Here is a 24,925-nt window from a genome sequence, read left to right on the forward strand (position 1 = left end):
TACCTGCTCGCTGTCGCAACTGCAGCGGGTGTAATTACAACTATGCCGTCCCATTGACCTATGACCAATGAGATGGCGGAGCTGTAATTCTAGCTGCTGACTGCTGCAGTTAGCAGGTAAAAAGAGCACTGCATTCTCCTCATACAGCAGATCGGCAGGGGCTCCGGGAGTCAGACCCCCACCGATCTGCTATTGATTACCTATCCTGAGGATAGGTCTTCAATTTAAAAAAAAGAAAAAGCAGACAACCTCTTTAAGCAAATGGCATTAAGTCAAGAACGTTATTACAAGGCACTTACTAATGTACTTACATATTGCCTCCTTTGCTGGTTTGATTAATTTTTTTTCATCACATTATACACGGCTAGTTTCCATGGTTACGACCACCCTCCAATTCATGCTATAGTGGTCATGCTTGCACACTATAGGAAAAAGCGCTGTACACAGCAGTGTGCATAAACACGCATGCGCAGCAGCTCCCGCCCTGGCCACCTGGTATCTGTGCTGCAGCGGAGGCCATATCCCCTGGAAACAAGCAGTGTATAATGTGATGGAAAAATGAATCAAGCCAAAGGAGGCAATATGGACAGTCACAATACATTAGTAAGTGGCTTCCATAATAAATACCACAAGCCCTTTAATGAAGTGGGCACTAGGATAGGAAAGTAACAGAATATTGACGTCTAGCAATTGACACATGACACTGGTGCCAAGTAACAACCCCCTGCAACACACAGCAATGTAACAGCTGCCCAGTGTAATGAGCCGGCAGTGACGTCACCACTGACGATCCCGGGAGCACAGGCTGCCGTCACCTGCCTGTAATTAGTGGAGGACGCTAGGTGCACGGTCACATACCTAGGTACGGTCAGCCAGGGCCACTTACCGCTCCGGGCACGGGCGCCGCACAGTGATGAGGTCACCGCCCCAGGACAGGGATTCCACGGTGCATGTCGGGAATTGTAGTCCCGTTTCCCGTCCCTTCCTTTCCACGAGCTGGTGACGTCGGAAACCACGTGGTGCAGGCTCTGTGGTCCCGGCGACGAATCACTTCCAAATAGGGGGGCTGTGTTCATTACTGTGACAGTATCTGGTCAGGCACTGCCAGTAGGCACCTGTCCACTGGATAGAGGGTAACAGTTATATCAGCGGGGGGCACAACCTCGGGAACCACCACCAAATATGAGGATGGGACTTCTGTGCCCCCCTGTGCAGGTGTAGCAGCAGCCTGTCCACCGCTTTACTGATACCCTAACCTCAGAAGATAGGTCCGACTCCCAGCAAGGACTCCACAGCCCTTCAAACAGGCACCCCCAATCTGATATTCATGACCTATGGTGAGGTCATCAATATCAGAAAACTGGACAACCCCTTTAAACTCCTCAGGAGAGATAGCGGAGTACATGGCTTGGCCATTTCCTGCAGTCCCATAGAGTTTATATGGAGTGACCGTGCGCATGCGTCTGGACCAGCGGTCACCGTTATGTGCCTAAGAAAATAGCCGATCCAGCAGTTCGCTATGGTCAGAACTCCGATAACCGTGACTGGAGGGCGGTCATACATGTGCGGCTTTCTGTCCCTTTATTTTAGGCCCTATTTTTGAGACAGGAGCAAGTCCCAGAGGTGAGAACCAGTATCGGACATTTATGGCATATCCTAGCAATATGCCTTAACAGATGGCACTATCCCTTTAAAGAGGTTGTCCAGATAGGTCAATTTCAGATCGGTGGGGGTCCGACACCCTGCACCCCAGCCGATCAGCTGTACAGGAAGATGGCGCACACAGTGCTTCTCTCTTCATGTCCGCTGCTGCTGTCCCATAGACATACAGTGGAGAGAAGGGTGACCGGACATGTGTGCTGCACTTACCATCTCCTCATATAGCTGAAAGGCTGGAGTTCCGGGTGTCGGACCCCTGCCGATCTGATACGGATGACCTATCCTCATGATGTCTCATTGTGGACAATGGGGGCATATCCGGGATATGCCATTGTCTTATAGGTGCAGGTCCCACCACTGGTTCCCGCACCCAGGCTCGGACTGGCCCACAGGGGTACAGGGAAATCCCCCGGTGGGCCCCTGATCAAGGTGGGCCCCTAGTCTCCCACTTCCTGCACAAGTGGCACATAACACTTTTTATTTACTGCACTGCATACATATATTCAATGTACAGCACCTCAACCATGTTCATATAAAAAAAACTTGTTAGATTGTTTATTATATTTGAATGTATGTATGTATGGTGGGCCCCCAAAATAAATTTTACTGGTGGGCCCTAGGTACCCCAGTCCGACACTGCCCGCACCTATATTGACAACGGAGCCCCGCAAGTGAAGGAAAGCGCACTGCGCATGCGCAGCTGCACTTCATTCATTTTCTATGGGGCCAGCGAAAATAGCCAAGCACTGGCTCGTTTATTTCCGTTGGCCCCATAGAAATTAATGGGAGCTCCGTTCTCAATATAGGTGCACCTATAAGACAATGGGGGGACATCACACTTCAGTGATTTCCATCAGTGATTTTTAAACCAAAACCAGGAATGGAGCCTCCACTGATAAGGTAGAATGGAAAGATCTGCAACTGGTTTTGGCAAAAAATCACTGATGGAAATCACTGACCAAACACTAACGTGTGAACTAGGCCTAAGGGTTTGTGCGTCTTAAAAAAAAAAAAAAAATAGTCAAAGCAGCGTTTTGTGATAAAAGAATCCTCCAGCCGGGCTGTGTTTATAGTGTGCTGTATACCACCGAAACCAGTATTTGCCCACAGCAGTGTCTGGCGTATACGGGCATGTCACCGCTGCAGATGAGTATACGTTATGTAGTCTATGACTAATGCTGCCTTGCTTCATTACCAAGCAATTTTCCAATTTGTCGCTCCCTGCCTTCGCAGAGCTATAACTTTTATTTCACATATAAGAGCTTCTTTTTTGTTGTGGGATAAGTTGTACTTTGTAATGGCACCATTTAATATTGCAGACAATGTAGTGGGAAGCTGGTAACAAAAATTCCAAATAAGGTAGAACTGAAAAAAATGCTTTTTTGGGTCTGGTTTTTAAGGCGTTCGCTATGCGGTAAAAATGGTATGTTCACTCCTTATTGAGGCTCAGTTTGATCATAGCGATGCCACATTTATATACGGTAGTTTTTCTTGTGTTTTAATACTTTACAAAAATAAAAAATTTGCATTGCCATATTCTGACCCCCTTCCCCCATATTTTTTTATTTTATATTTAAATATATGGAGCTCTGTGATGGCTAATTTTTTGTGGCATGATCTGTAGTATTTAGGCTAGGGCTACACGACATTTGTCTATGGTGTCGCACTGTGACATATTGCAAAACAACAGTTGCAAAAAACCCATCCAAAATAGATTTTTCTGTTGCATCGCAGTGCAACACCATACACTATCATTATAAAAATTGTTGTGCAACATATGTTGCAGTGTAGTTGTTCCCGACTTATTGTTGCACGACACATGGCATTGTGTAGCCATAGACTTATTGACACCATTTTGGTGTGTGTATGCTAGTCCCCCTCTCCTGCGGCTTCCTCGGGCTCCAGTGTACAGCTCTCTGGATCCAAACCCCCCCTCCCTCTGACCGTCCCCTTATAGCCATCTTCTCCTTTCAGTTGTCCAAGGAGAGAAAAAAAAAGGTCAAGAGATCCCTCAGATGTATCTCCTGTAATGGCAAACTTCCAGCCAATTATCCCAAGAAGCTTTGCAAAAATTGTATATCAAACATTGTACACGACAAAGCACCCTCTCTGATAGAGGAACTTAAAGAGGACCTTTTACTAGAATAAAAAATCTAAACTAAGCATACAGACATGGAGAGCGGCGCCAATAGATCTCCCTGCACTTACTATTATCCCTGGGCGCCGCTCCGGTATCTTCATATTTTCAGCTCAACTGGGTGAAGCCTGCCGGCGTCTCCTTCTCCCAGGCTAGAGTGCTGGCCAATCGCAGCGGTCAGCTCATAGCCCGAGAGAAAAAAAAAAAAACCTTGCAGGCTATGAGCCGAGCGCTGCAATTGGCCAGCGCTACAGCCTAGGAGAAGGAGACGCCGGCAGGTTCCACCCAGTTGAGCCGAACATATAAAGATACCGGAGCCTATACCGGGAGAACGGAGCGGCGCCCAGGGATAATAAGTGCAGAGAGATCCCTGCGCGCTGCTCTCCATGTCTATATACTTAGTTTAGATTATTTATTCTAGTGAAAGGTCCTCTTTAAATCTATGATACAGGATGAAATTCAATCATCTCTGGCCCACCTATCCGCTAATCCATCTGATTTACCACAACCCAAGAGGAAGCGTGCTAGGTCACCTTCCTCTTCTGACTCTGAGGCCATAGCGGACGAGAGCCTCCATTCGGCCATGGGAAGAGGGGGAAAGAGTCTCTGATTCGGACTCTGTGGACAGTAGCCACAGATTCTATTTCTATATGGAAGATATGTCCGACCTACTCAGAGCGGTCAGATCCACAATGGGTGTGGAGGAAGTACAACGCACCCACTCCATACAGGAAGAAATGTTTGGAGGGCTAAGAGTTTAAAAAAAAAAAAAAAAACACGTGTTTCCCATAAACGAGAACATTAGGGACATGGTTTTGGAGGAATGGGCAGACCCTGAAAGACGTCTGGGAGTCTCTACTTCCTTTAACCTCTTAAGGACATAGGGCGTACAGGTACGCCCTTGTGCCCTGGTACTTAAGGACACAGGGCGTACATGTACGCCCTGTGTATTTCTGATCACTGCCGTGCGGCTGGCAGTGATCGGAACCCGGTGCCTGCTCAAATCATTGAGCAGGCACCTAGGCTAAATGCGCGGGGGGGGTCCCATGACCCCCCCATGTCGGCGATCGCGGCAAACCGCAGGTCAATTCAGACCTGCGGTGTGCTGCGATTTCTGCAGTTTCTGATCCGCGGGGATCAGAAACTTTACGATTCCAAAAATGTTCCTGCACCCCTGAGTTATTTGAGCACGGTGGGAGGTGCAGGGGGAGGGTTGCGGGCGGTGCGGGAGGCGGGCGGTGCGGCAGGCGGGATCGCGATCCCCCGCCCGCCTCCCCTTGAATAATCGTTGGTTACTAGTGGGTATACCAGAGTGCCAGCACATTGCTGGCACCCTGGTATAAACGGCTGACATCTGTGCTGCGATGTCAGCCGTTTAACCCTTTCCATACCGCGGTCCGTACGGACCGCTGTATGGAAAAGGTTAACAGCGCAGGGAGCTCCCTCCCTCTCCCATCGGGGGGCTGCTGTGCCTTTGCAGCCCCCGAATGGAGAGGGAGAGAGCTCCCAGACAGCCCCCCCAGAGCCCCGTCCTCACCCTTCCCCGTCTGCGCAGTTCTGAACATAACTGAGCAGACGGGGAAGGTTCCCATGGCAACAGGACGCCTTCTCAGGCGTCCTGCTGTCCATGGTGCTGAACAGATCTGTGCTGAAAGGCATAGATCTGTTCAGACAAAGTGTAAAATACAGTACAGTACTATATATTGTACTGTACTGTATTATACAGACATCAGACCCACTAGATCTTCAAGAACCAAGTGGGTCTGGGTCAAAAAGAAAGTGAAAAAAAGTGAAAATAAAGTAAAAATCAAAAAACACATTTATCACTGATTAAAAATAAAAAAAATGAAATTCCCTACACATGTTTGGTATCGCCGCGTCCGTAACGACCTGATCTATAAAACGGTCATGTTACTTTACCCAAACGGTGAACGCCATAAAAAAAAATTAAAAACTATGATGAAATTGAAATTTTGCCCACCTTACTTCCCAAAAAAGTTAATAAAAGTGATCAAAAAAGTTGTATGTACTCCAAAATTGTAACAATCAAACCGTCATCTCATCCCGCAAAAATCATACCCTACCCAAGATAATCGCCCCCAAACTGAAAAAACTATGGCTCTTAGACTATGGAAACACTAAAACATGATTTTTTTTGTTTCAAAAATGAAATCATTGTGTAAAACTTACATAAATAAAAAAAAGTATACATATTAGGTATCGCCGCGTCCGTATCGACCGGCTCTATAAAAATATCACATGACCTAACCCCTCAGGTGACCACCGTAAAAAAAAAAAAAACGGTGTAAAAAAAGCAATTTTTTGTCATCTTACTTCACAAAAAGTGTAACAGCAAGCGATCAAAAAGTCATATGCACCCCAAAATAGTGCCAATAAAACCGTAATCTCATCCCGCAAAAAATGAGACCCTACTTGAGATAATCGCCCAAAAACTAAAAAAAACTATGGCTCTTAGACTATGGAGACTTTTTTTTGTTTTAAAAATTAATTCATTGTGTAAAACTTACATAAATAAAAATTTATTTATACATATTAGGTATCGCCTAAACTTTGTAAAATCAGTTTTGAATACCTTGAGGGGTGTAGTTTCTTAGATGGGGTCACTTTTATGGAGTTTCTACTCTAGGGGTGCATCAGGGGGCTTCAAATGGGACATGGTGTCAAAAAAACAGTCCAGCAAAACCTGCCTTCCAAAAACCATATGGCGCACCTTTCACTCTACGCCCCGCTGTGTGGCCGTACAGTAGTTTACGGCCACATATGGGGTGTTTCTGTAAACGGCAGAGTCAGGGCAATAAAGATACAGTCTTGTTTGCCTGTTAACCCTTGCTTTGTTAGTGGAAAAAATGGGTTAAAATGGAAAATTAGCCAAAAAAATGAAATTCTCAAATTTCATCCCTATTTGCCAATAACTCTTGTGCAACACCTAAAGGGTTAATGAAGTTTGTAAAATCAGTTTTGAATACCTTGAGGGGTGTAGTTTATAGAATGGGGTCATTTTTGGGTGGTTTCTATTATGTAAGCCTCGCAAAGTGACTTCAGAGCTGTAGTGGTCCCTAAAAATTTGTTTTTTGTATATGTCACTACCAGAGCTTTGAGACGTTCTCACAGCTCTGTGTCTCCACCCCTGTGATGATGTCACTTAGAGTTGGGAGGTGTTCTCACTGTTCTGTTTCTCCACCCCTGTGATGAGGTCTTTACTCTCAGCTGTCTCTCCTGCGTTTGATTTCCCTGCTTTTAAATCACCCCTCCTCCTATTGCAGGGCGTGGATTATATTTCTCTTTTCAGTTGTAGCTCTGCCTTGAGTATCTTCACTTCTTTAGCTACTAGATCTCTGGACCTGTGTTCTGCTGCTGCAAGCACTCCGGATATTGCCAGCGGCCATTTGATCCGTCTTCTCTGCGGCTGCAGCTCCATCAGCTAAGTGTGCAGACTTTGTTGTGTACCTTGTGTTTTCCTGACTGGATCTGAGGTGGCCACGGTTCCCTCCATATTCTGAGCAGGGCATCGGTGGCCGTGCCCCTTCCACTATTGTAGGGGTTACAGGGCTCATCAGTCTAAGGTACGCGGGCATGCCTCGTTCCACCATTTGGATCCGGGCATGTGCTTTAGCAGCATAGGGAGAGTGTTGAGGGTCTGACAGGGGTCACCCTTTCTCTTCCCTAGTTTGGGGTCCGGTCAGTAGCTCTTCTTACTGTATATGCTCTGGTTACCCTTAAACAGCCGTGACAGTATATTTCTGAAAAATTTCAAGATTTGCTTCTAAACTTCTAAGCCTTGTAACATCCCCAAAAAATAAAATATCATTCCCAAAATAATTCAAACATGAAGTAGACATATGGGGAATGTAAAGGCATCACCATTTTTAGGGGTATTACTATGTATTACAGAAGTAGAGAAACTGAAACTTTGAAATTTACAAATTTTTCCAAATTTTAGTAAAAATTTTTTTTACTTCATTTTACCAGTGTCATGAAGTACAATATGTGACAAAAAAACAATCTCAGAACGGCCTGGATAAGTCAAAGCGTTTTAAAGTTATCAGCACTTAAAGTGACTCTGGTCAGATTTGCAAAAAATGGCCTGGTCCTAAGGTGTAAAAAGGCTGTGTCCTTAAGGGGTTAAGAACAGGTTACTATTTGATCCCGAAGAATCCAAGATCTTCAATGAGATTCCCAAAATACACTCACCTAAAGAATTATTAGGAACACCATACTAATACGGTGTTGGACCCCCTTTTGCCTTCAGAACTGCTCCGGTAGCCCGTGGTATTTAAACGATGGCCAATTGGCACTAAGGGGCCTAAAGTGTGCCCAGAAAACATCCCCCACAGCATTACACCACCACCACCAGCCTGCACAGTGGTAACAAGGCATGATGGATACATGTTCTCATTCTGTTTACGCCAAATTCGGACTCTACCATTTGAATGTCTCAACAGAGATCAAGACTCATCAGACCAGGCAACATTTTTCCAGTCTTCAACAGTCCAATTTTGGTGAGCTTGTGCAAATTGTAGCCTCTTTTTCCTATTTGTAGTGGAGATGAGTAGTACCCGGTGGGGTCTTCTGCTGTTGTAGCCCATCCGCTTCAAGGTTGTGCGTGTTGTGGCTTCACAAATTCTTTGCTGTATACCTCGGTTGTAACGAGTGGTTATTTTAGTCAACGTTGCTCTTCTATCAGCTTGAATCAGTCGGACCCCATTCTCCTCTGACCTCTAGCATCAACAAGGCATTTTCGCCCACAGGACTGCCGCATACTGGATGTTTTTCCCTTTTCACACCATTCTTTGTAAACCCTATAAATGGTTGTGCGTGAAAATCCAAGTAACTGAGCAGATTGTGAAATACTCAGACCGGCCCGTTTGGCCCCAACAACCATGCCACGCTCAAAATTGCTTAAATCACCTTTCTTTCCCATTCTGACATTCAGTTTGGAGTTCAGGAGATTGTCTTGACCAGGACCACAACCCTACATGCATTGAAGCAACTGCCATGTGATTGGTTGACTAGATGATCGCATTAATGAGAAATAGAACAGGTGTTCCTAATAATTCTTTAGGCGAGTGTAGATGTTCAGGTTGCTAAGGTGAACAAAAAGACATCCCTCCCATTTGAGGATGCCTCCCAGCTCAAGGATTCCATGGATCATAAAGCCGACAGCCTCCTCAGGAAATCTTGGGAGGCTGCTATGTTTAATATTAAGACTAACATTGTGGCTACTTCCGTCGCTAGATCCACGTTTCTTTGGCTGGGAGAATTAGAGGATCATATAAAGAATAAAACATCTAGAGAAGAAATCCTCAATTCCCTTCCTCTCTTAAAATCTGCTACTGCCTTCCTGGCGGACACATCGGCTGAGTCGGTCCGATTCTCCGCCAGAGATGCGTCACTTTCCAACTTGGGCAGACGGGCACTTTGGATGAAGTGCTGGTCCGGGGACAAGACTTCAAAATTAAAACTTTGCTCAATACCCTTTTCCGTGGAGTACGTTTTCGGCCCAGTCGTGGACAAAATTTTAGAAAAAGCCGCTGACAAAAAGAAAGGGTTGCAGGAGGATCGTCCCTTCAGGCGTCGATTTCCCTTTCGCTCTTCCTCCGGTCAAGAGAAAAGCTACAGGGGGAAAGGGAAGTCAGGGCACTGGAGTTACCCCAAAGGGGGAAGAGGGAAAGGTCAATCCTCTTTCCATCAGAAACCATCCGACAAACAATGACGCCGGAGTGGGGGGTAGACTTTAAAGTTTCCTGGCAGAGTGGGAATCTATTTCCCAAAATCCCTGGGTCTCCAGAATAATTGGAACAGGTTATCAAATAGAGTGGTCTTCAAAACCCCCAAACATTTTTGCAAACACGTTTTCAACCCAACCTTTGGCAGGGAGTCCAAAATCTTCTTCTGATGAATAACCACCCCAGTTCCACTTCCAGAAAGGGGCCGGGGATACTATTCAACATTATTCCTAGTCAAGAAAAAAGAAGGCACATTTCGAACAATCATAAACCTGAAACCTTTAAACAAATTTATTCTGTACCGGAAATTCAGGATGGAAACCCTTGCATCTACTATACCACTCCTAAACAAAGACATCTTCATGTGTACAAAAGACCTGCGAGACGCCTACTACCATATATTCTTATTCACGTCGACTCCCAGAGTTTTCTCCGGTTCGCAATCCAGGATGTACTGGGAAAAATTCATCATTACCAGTTCAAAGACCCCCCCTTCGGGATATCATCAGCCCCGAGGATCTTTACCAAAGTGGTGGTAGAGATGGTTGCTTTAGTCAGGAGAAAGGGACTTATGGTGGTACCCTACTTGGACGACTTTCTCCTGATCAGTGAAGATCTCTATCAGATCAGCTCTGATCTGAAATATTTCCTCTCCATCCTAAACATCCTCGGGTGGATTATAAACTAAAACAAGTCCATCCTCACCCCCTCAAGAAAAGTCAGTTTTCTAGGCATGACCCTGGACTCCCGAAGGCAAGCGGTATTCCTACCTCAAGACAAGATCTCGACTCTTCAGCAAAAAAAAAAATCTAATCCTTTCAGAAGAAAAGGTCATGCTCAATCAGAGAAGCAATGAGTCTGCTAGGTCTGTTAACATCCTGTATTCTGGCAGTTCCCTAGTGCCAGATTCACTTCAGACCCCTTCAGTCTTGGATCCTGGGCGTTTGGAACTGGCGTCAATCCTCCCTGGATCATAGAGTAATCCTACCAATTTGGGTACTTCAGTCCCTAAACTGGTGGAAGAACCACGAGAATTTATCAAAGGGGACTCCCTGGCAGAAAACTCCCCTAATACAAGTAGTAACGGACGCAAGTCTGTCCGGCTGGGGCGCAAAGGTAGGGGATCATCTTTTTCAGGGCACCTGGCCACAATCAATCAAATCCTAGTCGTCAAACTTCAGGGAACTGAGAGCAGTCTGGGAGGCATTAAAAGCAGCAGAGGGAATACTACGTCTTCACCATATAAGAGTGGTCTTAGACAACACTACTGCCATCGCTTACCTCTCCCACCAAGGGGGGAACGCAATCAGCAACTCTTCAAACGCTGACAACAACAAAAAATAATAATTCATGGGCAGAGCAGAAAGTGGCCTCCATCTCTGCAATTCATCTGAAAGGAACACTGAACCTGGAAGCGGATTTCCTCAGCCGCCACAGGATCGATCATACGGAATGGTCCCTAAGCTAAGAGACATTCAGGTTGGTGGTAGACAAGTGGGGGATGCCCGATGTGGACCTATTTGCCACCAGGTTAAACTCAAGGTGGAGACATTCTGTTCCTTAAACCCCAGGGACAGACCTCACGCCTTCACCATTCGTTGGCATTGGAAGCTATGCCTTCCCTCCGCTTCCTTTATTTCCGAAGGTAATCCAGAAAAGTCGCCAGGACAAGGCCACAGTAATCGTGATCACTCCCCTATGGCCGAAGAGAAGCTGGTTCGCATCTCTCCAGAGATACTCCCTCCAGGATCCCTGGCCCCTTCCTATACGGGGGGGAGGGGGGGGGGGGGATCTACTCCATCAGGGTCCGATTCTACACCCAAACCCACAGCTTCTGAAACCAGCAGCATGGATCCTGAGACCTAGACTCTAAAACAACAGGGCTTATCAGATAAGGTTATAACTACCTTGAAAGGATCCAGGAAAAAAAAAGTACCATCCGCAATCTGCCTTAAAATCTGGAAGCGCTTCTGCTTCTGGAGTGGCGAAAAATCTCCACACCTACATAGACCCCACATTCAAAGAATCCTGGATTTCCTGCAACAGGGTCTCGACCTGGGGCTTAAACCCTCTACCCTGAAGGTCCAAATCTCAGCCCAAAGTTGTTTACTTCTACCAAGATATAGCTCAGGCATCCTCAAACTGCGGCCCTCCAGCTGTTGTAAAACTACAACTCCCACAATGCCCTGCTGTAGGCTGATACCTGTAAGCTGTTCGGACATGCTGGGAGGGCCGCAGTTGGAGGATGCCTGATATAGCTAGTCATCGTTGGGTCAGAAGGTTGATTAGAGCACCTACCAGACTTCGTCCAACATTCACCTCCCGTGTCCCCTCCTGGGATTTAAATACTGTCCTTACGGGTCTCACTCTACCACCATTTGAACCCATTGCCGATTGTCCAATAAAATTGTCCCTAAAAACTGTCTTCCTAATTACAATAAACCTTGGCCCGCAGATTAGGCGAGTTACAGGCTCTATCCGTTAGGGAACCCTACCTTCGTGTCCTGGATGATAGGATCATTCTCCAACTCGACCCAGGCTTTCTCCCTAAAGTTGTATCCATCTTTTATCGGAGCCAGGAAATTACCCTGCCTTCCTTTTGTCAACACCCCTCTAATGACAGTCTTCCTTCCACACTCTGGACGTTAGACGGGCAGTTCTAAACTATATATCTGCTACCGAAAAGTTCTGAAAATCTGACAGACAACTTACTAGTACTCTTTGCAGGAAAGTACAAGGGCCAGAAGGCCTCCTGGTCTTCTATAGCGAGATGGATCAAGGAAACCATTTGCCTGTGTTACCAAATTCAAAATCTTCCATGTCCAGTACATTAGGGCCCATTCCACTAGGGCCATGTCTTCCTCTCAGGCAGAGTGAGCTGGCGTCTCCCTGGAAGAAATATGTCGAGCTGCCACTTGGTCCAGCATCCATACATTTATATAACACTACCGCCTGGATCTTTCCAGATCCTCTGATCTGTCCTTTGGATGGAAAGTCCTCCGGGCCATAGCCCCCCGCCCTTAACTGATATATTTTGTATATCTCCTTGTATGCCGTCGTGATGATGCTATGGAAAAAGCACTGATGTTGGGAGGGGGTATTTAACCTTTCTCTGTTCCTGCCCCTACATAGGTCAGGGGTCAATCTCCTTGTATGCCGTTGTGATGACTCATGGAAACTGAATTACCGGTAAGTCTACTTCAGTTTTTATAATAGTACGGGCGTTTGGGATGCGGCTGTGAAAATTATCTATTTTTATTAATAGTTTATAAAAAAAAAAAAAAAAAAAGTGGAAAGGTGGCGATTTAATTTTTATTTTATTTTTCCAACTTTTTAAAGTCCCCCTAGGGGACTTGAACATGTGATCATCAGAATTAGGCTCCATTCACACGTCCGTTATAACACTCCGTTTCCGTTCCATTTTAAATCGGAACGTTTTTTCGGATCCATTAATTTAAATTGCCTCCCCAAAAATGCGGACACCAATCATAGTGTTTTCCGAATCACCGAATCTGTTCCGTTTTCCTATTTTTGAGCATGCGGATCCTGAAAAAAAAAATAAAAATGAAGCTTGTCCTACTTTCTGTCAGTTTTTCTGGTCCGTTGTCCATTCAAGTCAATGGATCCGCATAAAAACTGATGACATGCACAAAACCATCCGAATGTCATCAGTTTTTTTAACTGATCAGTTGACAGGAAACAAAAAAATAAAAAATAAAAATTAAGTCCAGCCCTCAGTGCCTGTGGTGAGAGAAGTTCAGGTCATCTTCTGCTCTCCTGCAAAATGGCATATGAAGTGGACCGATTGATCACTATGATCCAGGTACATTATCCAAGTCTTCAGACATGACGATTGGTGAGATAACTGTAGAAAACTAAGCTAGCAAGGCAGAGATTTCTTACACAGCTCCTACTACACCAAAAGCACAATAAAATGGCACCTGTTCTAGAAGATGTCCTCTGTTTTCACCAGTTTTTTTTTTTTGGGGTACCCTAGCAACATCTATTCGTCCTCTTTTTTCTTTTGAGAAAAAAAACAAAACAAACAAACACAGAATAACGGAACGGATTCGGAAGCACTTTAGTAAAAAAAAAAAAACCTGAAGGTTGTACTGAAGATTCATTAGGTTCCTATAGAGCAGTGATGGCAAACCTTTTAGAGACCGAGTGCCCAAACTGCACCCCAAAACCCACATATTTATCACAAAGTGCCAACATGGGAATTTCCCCTGAATACTACAGTCCAGTATAGTATATCTTCCATGTACTTTTCGCTATAAAAGCCTGTTTACACTCAGTGCGCTGCCTGTGGTGTTCATAGTACGCCTGCGCTGATGAATGGCAGGAAAAGTCTAAGGCCTCCTGCACATGACTGTAGGTGTCCCGTTGCCATATTGAGGACCGCATTTGCGGATCCGCAATACATGGGCACCGTTCCACGTGCATTCCGCATCACGGATGCGGACGCTTTCACTTTAATGGGTCCGCCAAATCCGGAGATGCGGAACGGAAGCACAGAACGGAACCCTACGGAGAGGTTCCATGGGGTTTCATCCCGTACTTCCGTTCCGAAAAAAGATAGAACATGTCCTATCTTTTTGCAGATCGTGGACCCATTAAAGTGAATGGGTCCATGATCCACTGCGGCTGCCCCATGGTCAGTGTTCTTGCATTGCGGCCCGCAGCACGGCCACGGGGTTCGTGTGCAGGAGGCCTAAGGCATATTGGTACACCATAGACTTTTCCAGGGTGCAAGTGCCCACAGAGAGGGCTCTGAGTGCCGCCTCTGGCACCCGTGCCATAGGTTCGCCATCACTGCTATAGAGCCTTCTCACAGGCAGGGCTCCATAGCAACTATTGCTGTGGTAGCCTTGGATGTTTGACAGTGACCGAGGCTACCACAAAGAACGAACAGCTCAGGTGCAGGGGAGCCGTTCAGGTTCTGGGAGTGCTGTGCTCTGTGCAAAAGCCTCTCCGATGTCATGGTCAAAATTTGACCATGGCACCTGAGGGGTTAGAGGTCTGCGATCGGCACTGTTGCAGATCACAAACATTAGCTCTAGGTGTCTGCTGTGTAAAAGAACAGGCAGTCTGAGTCTGGTACCTGCCCAACTCCTGAGCAGATGCCATATTTAACCATTTCAGCCCCCCTAGCTTAAACACCCTTAAAGGGAACCTGTCACCCAAAAATCGTCTATCAAGCTGTTTACAGTACCTTATAGTGCTGTGTACTCGTTTCTTGATGCACTTTTTGTTCGTTTTGCCGCATGTCTGCTCATTCAGAAATCGTAGTTATATTCAGCTGCTGCCCCGTGCTTCAAGTCAGGCTTGAAGTCACGGGGGCAGCGGCCTCGGCGTCTTCCATGGCCCTCTCCCCGCCCCCTGCCTCTGTGACTGACACCCGAACATCCGAATCCGGGACCGCGCTCAACGCCCGCATGCGCAGTAAAGGGCGGCAGGAGCGCGGTCCCGGCTGCCGCGCGTACTACGCGCCGTCTTACTTTCGCCGCACTGCGCATGCGCCCGACATCCTGTATCAAACGCGCCCGCGCCCGGCATCTGGGCGCGGGCGCGTTTGATACAGGATGTCGGGCGCATGCGCAGTGCGGCGAAAGTAAGACGGCGCGTAGTACGCGCGGCAGCCGGGACCGCGCTCCTGCCGCCCTTTACTGCGCATGCGGCCGTTGAGCGCGGTCCCGGATTCGGATGTTCGGGTGTCAGTCACAGAGGCAGGGGGCGGGGAGAGGGCCATGGAAGACGCCGAGGCCGCTGCCCCCGTGACTTCAAGCCTGACTTGAAGCACGGGGCAGCAGCTGAATATAACTACGATTTCTGAATGAGCAGACATGCGGCAAAACGAACAAAAAGTGCATCAAGAAACGAGTACACAGCACTATAAGGTACTGTAAACAGCTTGATAGACGATTTTTGGGTGACAGGTTCCCTTTAATGACCAGGCCACTTTTTACAATTTTGCACTGCACTACTTTCACAGTTTATCGCTCGGTCATGCAACTTAAATAAAAAACTTCCATGAACTCACTATGCCCATCACCAAATACCTTGGGGTGTCTTCTTTCCAAAATGGGGTCACTTGTGGGGTAGTTATACTGCCCTGGCATTTTAGGGGCCCTAATGCGTGAGAAGTAGTCTGTAATCCAAATGTGTAAAAAAATGCCCTGTAAAATCCTAAAAGTACTCATTTGAATGTGGGCCCCTTTGCCCACCTAGGCTGCAAAAATGTGTCACATGTGGTATCGCCGTACTCAGGAGAAGTAGGGCAATGTGTTTTGGGGTGTATTTTTACATATACCCATGCTGGGTGAGAGAAATATCTCTAAAAGTCAACTTTTGACATTTTTTTTTAATACAAAGTTGTCATTATAGAGAGAGATTTCTCTCACCCAGCATGGGTATATGTAAAAAGACACCCCAAAACACATTGCCCAACTTCTCCTGCGTAGGGCGATACCACATGTGTGACACTTTTTTGCAGCCTAGGTGCACAAAGGGGCTCAAATTCCAATGAGTATCTTTTAGGAGGGCATTTGGATTCCAGACTTCTTCTCACGCTTTAGGGCCCCTAAAATGCCAGGGCAGTATAAATACCCCACATGTGACCCCAGTTTGGAAAGAAGACACCCCAAGGTATTCCGTGAGGGGCATGGCGAGTTCATAGAACTTTTTTATTTTTGGCACAAGTTAGCGGAAATTGGATTTTTTTTTTCCTCACAAAGTCTTCCTTTCCGCTAACTTGTGACAAAAAATAAAATTTTACATGAACTCGCTCTGCCCCTCACAAAATACCTTGGGGTGTCTTCTTTCCAAAATGGGGTCACATGTGGGGTATTTATACTGCCCTGGCATTTTAGGGGCCCTAAAGCGTGAGAAGAAGTCTGGAATATAAAAGGTCTAAAAAATGTTACGCATTTGGATTCCGTGAGGGGTATGGGGAGTTCATGTGAGATTATTTTTTTGTCACAAGTTAGTGGAATATGAGACTTTGTAAGAAAAAAAAATGTCTGAATGGAGCCTTACAGGGGGGTGATCACCACCCTGTCAATGATCACCCCCCTGTAAGGCTCCATTCAGAGGTTCGTATGTGTTTTGCGGATCCACGGATCGGATCTGCAAAACACATACGGACGTCTGAATGGAGCCTTACGGGGGGTGGGGTGATCAGGGAGTCTATATGGGGTGGTCACCCCCCTGTAAGGCTCCATTCAGACATTCGTATGCGTTTTGCGGATCCGCAAAACACATACGGACCTCTGAATGGAGCCAGCCTTACAGGGGGGGGGGGGGGGATCAGGGAGTCTATATGGGCTATATGTCATTGATCAACCCCCTGTAAGGCTCCATTCAGACGTCCGTATGAGTTTTGTGGATCTGTAAAACACATATGGACGTCTGAATGGAGCCTTATGGGGGGGGGGGGGGGGGGGGAGTCTATATGGGGTGATCAGGGGTTAATAAGTGACAGGGGGGGGTGTAGTGTAGTGGTGTTTGATGCTACTTATTACAGAGCTGCCTGTGTCCTCTTGTGGTCGATCCAAGCAAAACGGACCACCAGAGGACCAGGTAGCAGGTATATAAGACGCTGTTTAGGGGTAAAAAAAAAAAAATAAAAATAAAAAAAAAAAATTCGCATCTACAGCCTGCCAGCGAACGATCGCCGCTGGCAGGCTGTAGATCAGCTAGTTTACCTTCCGTTCCTGTGAACACGCGCGCGCCTGTGTGTGCACGGTCATAGGAAATCTCGCGAGATGACGCCCCGGCACGTCCAGGAGGAATAACAGTGCTGGGCAAAGAAGCAATCCTGCGTGCGGCAGTCCTGGGGTGGTTAAAGACCTTACAGCTGGTTTCACACTTGCGATTGTCACACTCCAGCCTCTCAGCGCAGCACCCGTCCTGAACTCCCAGCACTGCTGGGGTCGCATAGCATTATATTATGATGCTATGTCATCCTTACTGTTCTCAAATGTATTGGATAACAGTGACAGCATAACAGTGTTATCCAATACATTCCATACCTCTAAGGGTTACATAGCATCATAAATCAATATAATGCTATCTGACCCTGGCAGCGCTGGGAGTTCAGGACGGGTGCTGCCCTGAGAGGCCGGAGCGTGACACTCGCTCGTGTGAAACCAATCTACTTGCCAGTAGGTAAGTGATTAAAGGGATCACCAGGAAATTCACTGTTAAAATCAGACACAAAGGGGAGAGTCATCAAAACTGGTGTAAAGAAAAAGTGGCTTAGTTGCCGATAGCAACCAATCAGATTCCACTTTTTATTTTACAGAGCTCCTTTGGAAAATGAAAGATGGAATTTGGTTGCAATGGGCAACTAAGCCAGTTTTCCCTTTACCCCAGTTGTATCCCCCAATGGCTTGTAGGCATACTTCAGCTGAATGTAATGATATCTTTCAGTCAGTTGCTTTATTCTGGAGAAAAAGTACTTTTAATAAATACGCTATTAGCAGTTAAAGGGTTATTCCTTTTTCATGATATTGATGACCCATACTCAGGTCAGGATAGGTTTGTGATGGCTAACCTCCGGCACTCCAGCTGTGGTAAAACTACGACTCCCAAGATCTACACTTGCTTGGCTGTTCTCAGAACTCCATAGAAATGAATGGAGCATGCTGGGAGTCGTAGTTTCACCACACCTGGTGTGCCAGAGGTTAGCCATCACTGGGATAGGTCAGCAATATCTCTGCACCGCCTCTAATCAGCTGGTTGAGGGGGCTGCGTCTCTTCATAGTTTACCTGCATGCCGATATAGTGTAATTACTCTCTCGCCTATTCACTCGAATGAGGCGAACATTTGTAATTTCAGGTAAACACTGACGAGACCATAGCCCTCACACGAGCACCGCTGAGATGGCTGCACATGCACAGCTGTATCCTTAAACTGCCTCCTGAGTTGTGATGACATGCCCCCTTAACAGCAGCAGAACAGACACTCCCCTGAGCTGCCAGCTTGATATAAATCTAGGAAAGCAATGGATGAGGAGATCTCTAGACCCATGTGAGGTACTGGGCTGGTACTAGCTTTGTTAGAGATTGTCATGAGCTATATTGGGGATCAGCAACCTTCAGCACTCCAGCTGCTTTGAAACTACAACTCCCAGCATGCAAATACTCGGCTGTTCTTCTACCACCAATAGAAATGAATGAAGCATTCTGGGAGTTGTAGTTTCAGAACAGCTGGAGTGTAGAAGGCTGCTGATCCCTGTACGATATGATGTCCGATTTTCATTTTTAAAAATAGTTGAAGAGGCTGCTGCACTTGCCTCTAATTTTTTTTATTTTTTATAATATGTTTAATATAGAATTTTTATTTTATTTGAGGAAGGGATCGATCTGGTTCAATGACCCAGTGATGTCACTGCACCTTTTAATACAATAAATCAATCTTTCCCAATTCTTCACACAAGCAGCACCGCCCATAGACATCATCCATCTTTTCCTTCATCTGAAGTTCTCTACCCGGACCTTCTGGATCGACAGCAGTAATACACTACAATTTTTCCAGTGAAGCACGATTTGTTTCTAGCACCGTTCTCTCCAATTTCGGCCATTACAGTGTGATGTCAGTTGATAGTTATAGCCAGCACCCAAACCACTCTTGGGCCCTCACCATCACCATGACATAATAGCAGGTCAGTCTGCAGGAAGAACTATCTTACCATAACTTAAAAGGGTTGGCCCATCTCACCACTTGGACCTGAAGCTAGTCCCCAGCTCTGCTCTTCCTACCTCTGCTGAGGGCAGATGCCTTTCTTCAGATTTACAGCATAGGCCAGCAGCTCTTTGATGATGTCATTGCACTGCTGACACTGTTCTTGAAGTATTTTGAATTAGCAGTATTGGCACGGCTGGGACAGGAACAGTGTAATACAGCTCTAGGGCTACTGCACATGCTCTGGAGCTGTACTATAGCAACTTGACAGCCAGATGCGAGGTGGGAGCTGGCACACAGTCATGCCTATGCATGCTGCAGGCCACCATGCATGTAGGAATTGTTCCTGCCACAAACAATACCTTGCTAGAGTGCAAGGGTGCTCTTATTCCCTGACAAAAAGCAAAGTGAGGTAGAAGATTGGGGAAAAAAAAAAAAAAAAAAACATAGGAGGCACTTCAACTTACACATTGCATTTAGTAAGTGCCTTATTTTCTTCTTGACTGCAAGTTGACAGCAAACTTTTTAATGAGATAGCACATTGATATGGCCATACTGCAACTCTATTTTGTATGGAGATGTGGAAGGTTTTAGGTAATATTTGTGCGTAATCTGATCCAATGTGGCAGGTTCCATTGGATGCCATATGTGCAGAGGTATTCAGCTCTACATGTATTGCTTGAGGACAAGATCTCCACATCTATGTGTGCCAAGGAGCAGTACCATCTGCATGCTGTGTACACTAAACTATGTGCGTAAACCAGAAATATTTTTGTTGCAGGTGCTTTACACCACATTTACTCAAATGTATTGCTTATGCAGAGTGTGAGAGGTTGCCCATATTACAGGTTCAAAGAACACCAAAAAGTGTCCCATGACAGAACTGAACACTAGCGTCTAAGTTCACCCAAAGACTAGAGCTAATCACTGGAGGTTCCACTCTTCTTATTTTCTCCACTTCAAGTTGATTGTACCTTTCAGTGACCAGATGAGTTGTCTTTATACATCCTCCAAAATATCGATGGCACAAGATGGAACTCTACAACCAATAATTTACGTTTTAAGAGTTCAAAACTGTCCACTGCCTTAAGAATTTTCCAGAAAGGTATGATCAGGCCTCTGTAGAAAATACCTTGCATAGTCTGAATACAGTAATGTGGGCCTCTCTTCCAAGTGACTCTTCTGATGCTGAATAAGGCTGGATTTTTGACTAAAAGATTTGCCACATTGGTCACAGGGAAACATCCTGTCTCCTGCGTGGATTCTCTGGTGCTGAACAAGATTTGATTTGTGAGTAAAAGATTTATCACAGTCAGGACAGGAAAATGGCTTCTCTCCTGTGTGGATTCTCTGATGTGTAAGAAGATTGGATTTGAGGGTGAAACACTTTCCACAGTAGGAACACGAGAAGGGCTTGTGGCCGGAGTGGATTCTCTCATGCCTCCCAAGGTCTGACTTCAAGGAAAAACATTTCCCGCACACTGAACAAGAAAATGGTCTCTGCCCTGTGTGGATTCTCTGATGTCTCACCAAGTCTGATTTCAGAGCGAAACATTTTGCACACTCTGAACATGAGTGTGGTTTTTGGTCTGTGTGCATTCTACAATGCTCAACAAGCTGTTGCTTGTGACTAAAACCTTTACCACATTCCGAACACAAAAACGGCTTCTCGCTTGTATGAATTCTCTGGTGCACAACAAGAGTTGCTCTACTTGTGAAGCATTTCCCACATTCTAAACATGGAAACATTTTACCCCCCATAACACCTGTACTTTGAATATAAATGTTGGTCGGATCCAAAAAATGATCCAACTGTTCAGATGATAGATCCCCACTATACACACTTGGGGGTATACTTTGAGTAATATTTTGTTTCATAATATATGAAGCTTCAGGAGAACACTCCACATGATCTGGGGAATCAGAAGACAGAACTCCACTGTAAAGCACTGGTGATATATCCTGGGTCATGAGGTTTTGAGAAGCACCAGATAGCGGATCTTTACTTTCAATGACTGGGAGTATATTTTCTCTTGGAAAAACTTCTTCTGGGACTTTGTGTTCTGTTCCATCATTTGGGGACCAAACACAGTGTCGCTTTGAAATACTGCCATTGAATGGTTCACCTAAGATAGATTAAAAGAATAAATAAAAAAAAATTACAAAATTATGTAAAATGCTAATACATTCTATTAAAATGTTGAAATTATGTGCTTCGTAGTAAAGACAATGTTAAATCAATAAGAAATGCATGACCCAACAGGTTGAAAGTCCAACCATACCTATCCAGACCATTGTTGTCCCTGGAAATAATGCCAGAGATGGCTGGCTGTCCCTTACCTTGCCCTATTCCATGGAAATAGTATGCATGTGGCCATGATGAAAGTGATTTTGGGTATGATTGAGTCGATATGATTACAGCTATTTACATTAACACATTTACATATTTTCATTTAGTTTAGCACAAAAAACTTTAACATGCTTTTCCCCCTTTTTTTTTTATCACTGCATCCCAAGACCCATAGCATATATATTTTTTTTTTTTTATCAACAAAGCTGTGTGAAGGTTTGAGTGTATATATATATATTTTTATTTATTTAAAAAATAAAAATAAAAAAAATAATAGGTACTACTTTGGGGTACAGAAGACTATTTGATCACTTATTTTTTGGGTGGAAGACAAAAAAACAGCAGTTCTGGTTTGTATTTTTAGAACGTTCATTCACCATGTGCAATAAATAAAGAGATCATTTAGGCTTTAGGGTTAGTCTTAAAAAAAAAAAAAAAAAAAAGTTTGTGAATTCTAATTTATAATATGTCAGTACTACTGGACGACTTTGGCATGTGATCATTTGATCACTTACATAATACACTACAGTACTTATGTAGTGCAGTGTATGATACCATCAGTGAAAAAAAAACAAGCACACACAAAAGGAAGACTTGTGGCATTTATTAGACCCCCACTGTTAAACCAGTAATTCTAAAATGCTGGTCAAAACACTATACCGTACCTTTTTTGGGAATTCTTCCATTTAGTGTTCACAACTTGACAGACATTATCAGTTGTTACATAGACTGAACTTTCTCAATACCCAACACCCTCACCATGCGATGTTTCCGGTTGACATGAGTCATGGTGTCCTCCCGAAACATCACTTTCTCAGTATTGAGAAATTTCAGCCTATGTACCAACTGATGATGACGATGGTCAAAAATTGAAAGGAATAAGAAGAACCATCCTAGTAAATGACACAAATCACAACAATGCCAACTGGATAACTCTGTATTCTAGGTGTGTAGCAATAATGATGGGCTTTACATGGCACCAACATATTCTACAGCACAAATAAAATAAGGCATTACATAGTAATTAACTAAAGTAAAGGGGTTTTCCAAGCTTCAGATATTGGTTGCCCGTCTTCTATATGGGTCATCAGTCTCAGATAAGTGGGGGTCTGACACCTCCACCGATCAGTTCTTCCATTCAATGTAGTAGTTTCAGCGGCTGCAGGGAGCACGAGTCACAGCTCCATTCAAAGTGTAATGGCTGCAGTAAACGGCCAATTGGTGGGATTGCCAGACGGGTCATTCATAAAGCCAATATTTTTTTTTATAGGAAAGTCAGACTTGGGGTTCATTCACACGACCGTATGTCTTTTTCAGTGTTTTGCAGGCAGTTTCTCCCGGATCAGTTTTTTTCGCGTTTTTTTTTTTTTTTTTCAGTAGTGTTTCCAGTTCCATTCAGTTTTTCCATATGGCATATACCAGGCATGGCCAACCTGCGGCTCTCTATCTGTTGTAAAACTACAACTCCCACCATGCCCTGCTGTAGGCTGATAGCTGTAGACTGTCTGGGCATGATGGGAGTTGTAGTTTTACAACATCTGGGGAGCCTCAGGTTGGCCATCCCTGGCATATACAGTAATTACATAGAAAAAAATGGGGCTGGGCATAAAAATTTTCAATAGATGGTTGCGCAAAAATGGAACAGATGCAGAAGACATTCCGTACGAGTTCCGTTTTTTTTTGCGGACTCTGACTTGAATGGAGTTCTGGAACGCGATTTGTGGGCAATAATAGGACACGTTCTATCTTTCAACGGAACGGAAACAATGCATACGGAGTACATTCAGTTTATTTATTTTTTTGCGGAACCATTGACATGAATGGTACCGTATACGGAACGCAAAAAACAGTCGTGTGAACGAGCCCCTTTCACACGGGAGAGTTTTCTTCGCGGGAGCAATGCGTGATGTGAACGCATTGCACCCACACTGAATCCGGACCCATTCATTTCAATGGGTCTGTGTACATGAGCAATGTTTTTTCACACATCACTTGTGCGTTGCATGAAAATCCCAGCATGTTCTATATTCTGCGTTTTTCACGCAACACAGGCCCCATAGAAGTAAATAGGGCTGCGTGAAAAATCGCATTGCGTCCGCAAGCAAATGCAGATGCAATCCAATTTTTACAGATTTTTGCTAAGGAGATGATGTGAATAATCAGGGATGAGTAATATTTTTTTTTAACCCTCAATGGTCATTTTACTTAGCATTCTGTATTAAAGAATGCTATTATTTTCCATTATAACCATGTTATAATAGAAAATAACAAAATCTACAAAACACCAAACCCAGTGAAGAGGTTTGGGTCTGGGTACCAACATTGTTTTTTTACCATTCACCCAGAAAAAAACTGAACAACGCAATTGCAAACAAAACTGACTGAAATTGCGTACATACTCGCACGGGTTTCCCACAACGCATCCACACTTCTTCCGCGATGCCCGTGTGAAAGGGACCTCGAGAAGCACTCCCACAATTACACTCTGGTCAATTACAAAAGGTACACAATATAAACTGTAGGGAGGGTAATCTTACCAAAGACTGTATTTGTGAGTTAGAACCTTCCTTCTGATCCTAAGCTGTGTCACGTGACTGATTTCCAATTGACACAAGACAGGAAGTCATTTACTTCTCTATTCATTCCTATGAGACAGACATTGAGGCTCCCATAGGAATACATAGAGAAACTGGCTTCCTGTCCACACATAAGATGCTGTTTTATTTGAAGGGTCAGAGTGCTAATCACATGATACTGCTGAGGATCAGAAGGGAGGTTATTACTCACAAATACAGTCAGTCAGAAAATTACTTTCGCTACAAAGATTATTATTATCATCTTTTTTGAAGGAGTGCGACATCAACTTTATTTGTTCATTTGAGTCTTGCATCAAGGTCCAGTTGGCCCTATCAAAAAGGCCTGCTCTGTGTCAACAGAACTCACAGCTGGGTGGATTGTTTTCTAGCTGGGGATATAGGAATAGATTTAATCGTACTGTCTGTTAGGGATTGACCGATTATCGGTTTTACCGATATTATCGGCCGATACTGAGGATTTTGACTGTTATCAGCATTTATTTTGCCGATATACCGATAACGTACTGGGAACACAGATCGCGCTGCTGACGGCGCTCTCAGTGTTCCCTCAGCAACAGCACAGGGGAGAAGGAAGCAGTGTCTCCCTCCCCCTGTGCTGCTGCCGCTGCAGCCAATGGGAGGACAGGCGACGAGAAGGGGAGGGGCTGTGGCCACTGCACCACCAATGAAGAGAAATCTCTCATTCATTCAAATTGAACAGGAGGTGCAGAATGACATAGCCGGCTCCCGACCTCTATGAGCTGTAGC

The 24,925-nt window shown here is 45.0% G+C and overlaps 1 protein-coding gene across 1 annotated transcript in view; it reads right to left on the reverse strand.

The window, feature by feature from the left end:
* Nucleotides 1-24,925, reverse strand: part of LOC122942111 (zinc finger protein 850-like) — a 56,850-nt gene that overhangs the window by 9,835 nt on the left and 22,090 nt on the right. Inside the window, exon 9 of the mRNA XM_044299608.1 lies at nt 20,323-21,357. Coding sequence (XP_044155543.1) covers nt 20,323-21,357 — 1,035 coding nt within the window. The remainder of the gene's footprint in view (nt 1-20,322; nt 21,358-24,925) is intronic.

Source organism: Bufo gargarizans, chromosome 6, assembly GCF_014858855.1.
Source record: "Bufo gargarizans isolate SCDJY-AF-19 chromosome 6, ASM1485885v1, whole genome shotgun sequence".
Classification (NCBI taxonomy): domain Eukaryota; kingdom Metazoa; phylum Chordata; class Amphibia; order Anura; family Bufonidae; genus Bufo; species Bufo gargarizans.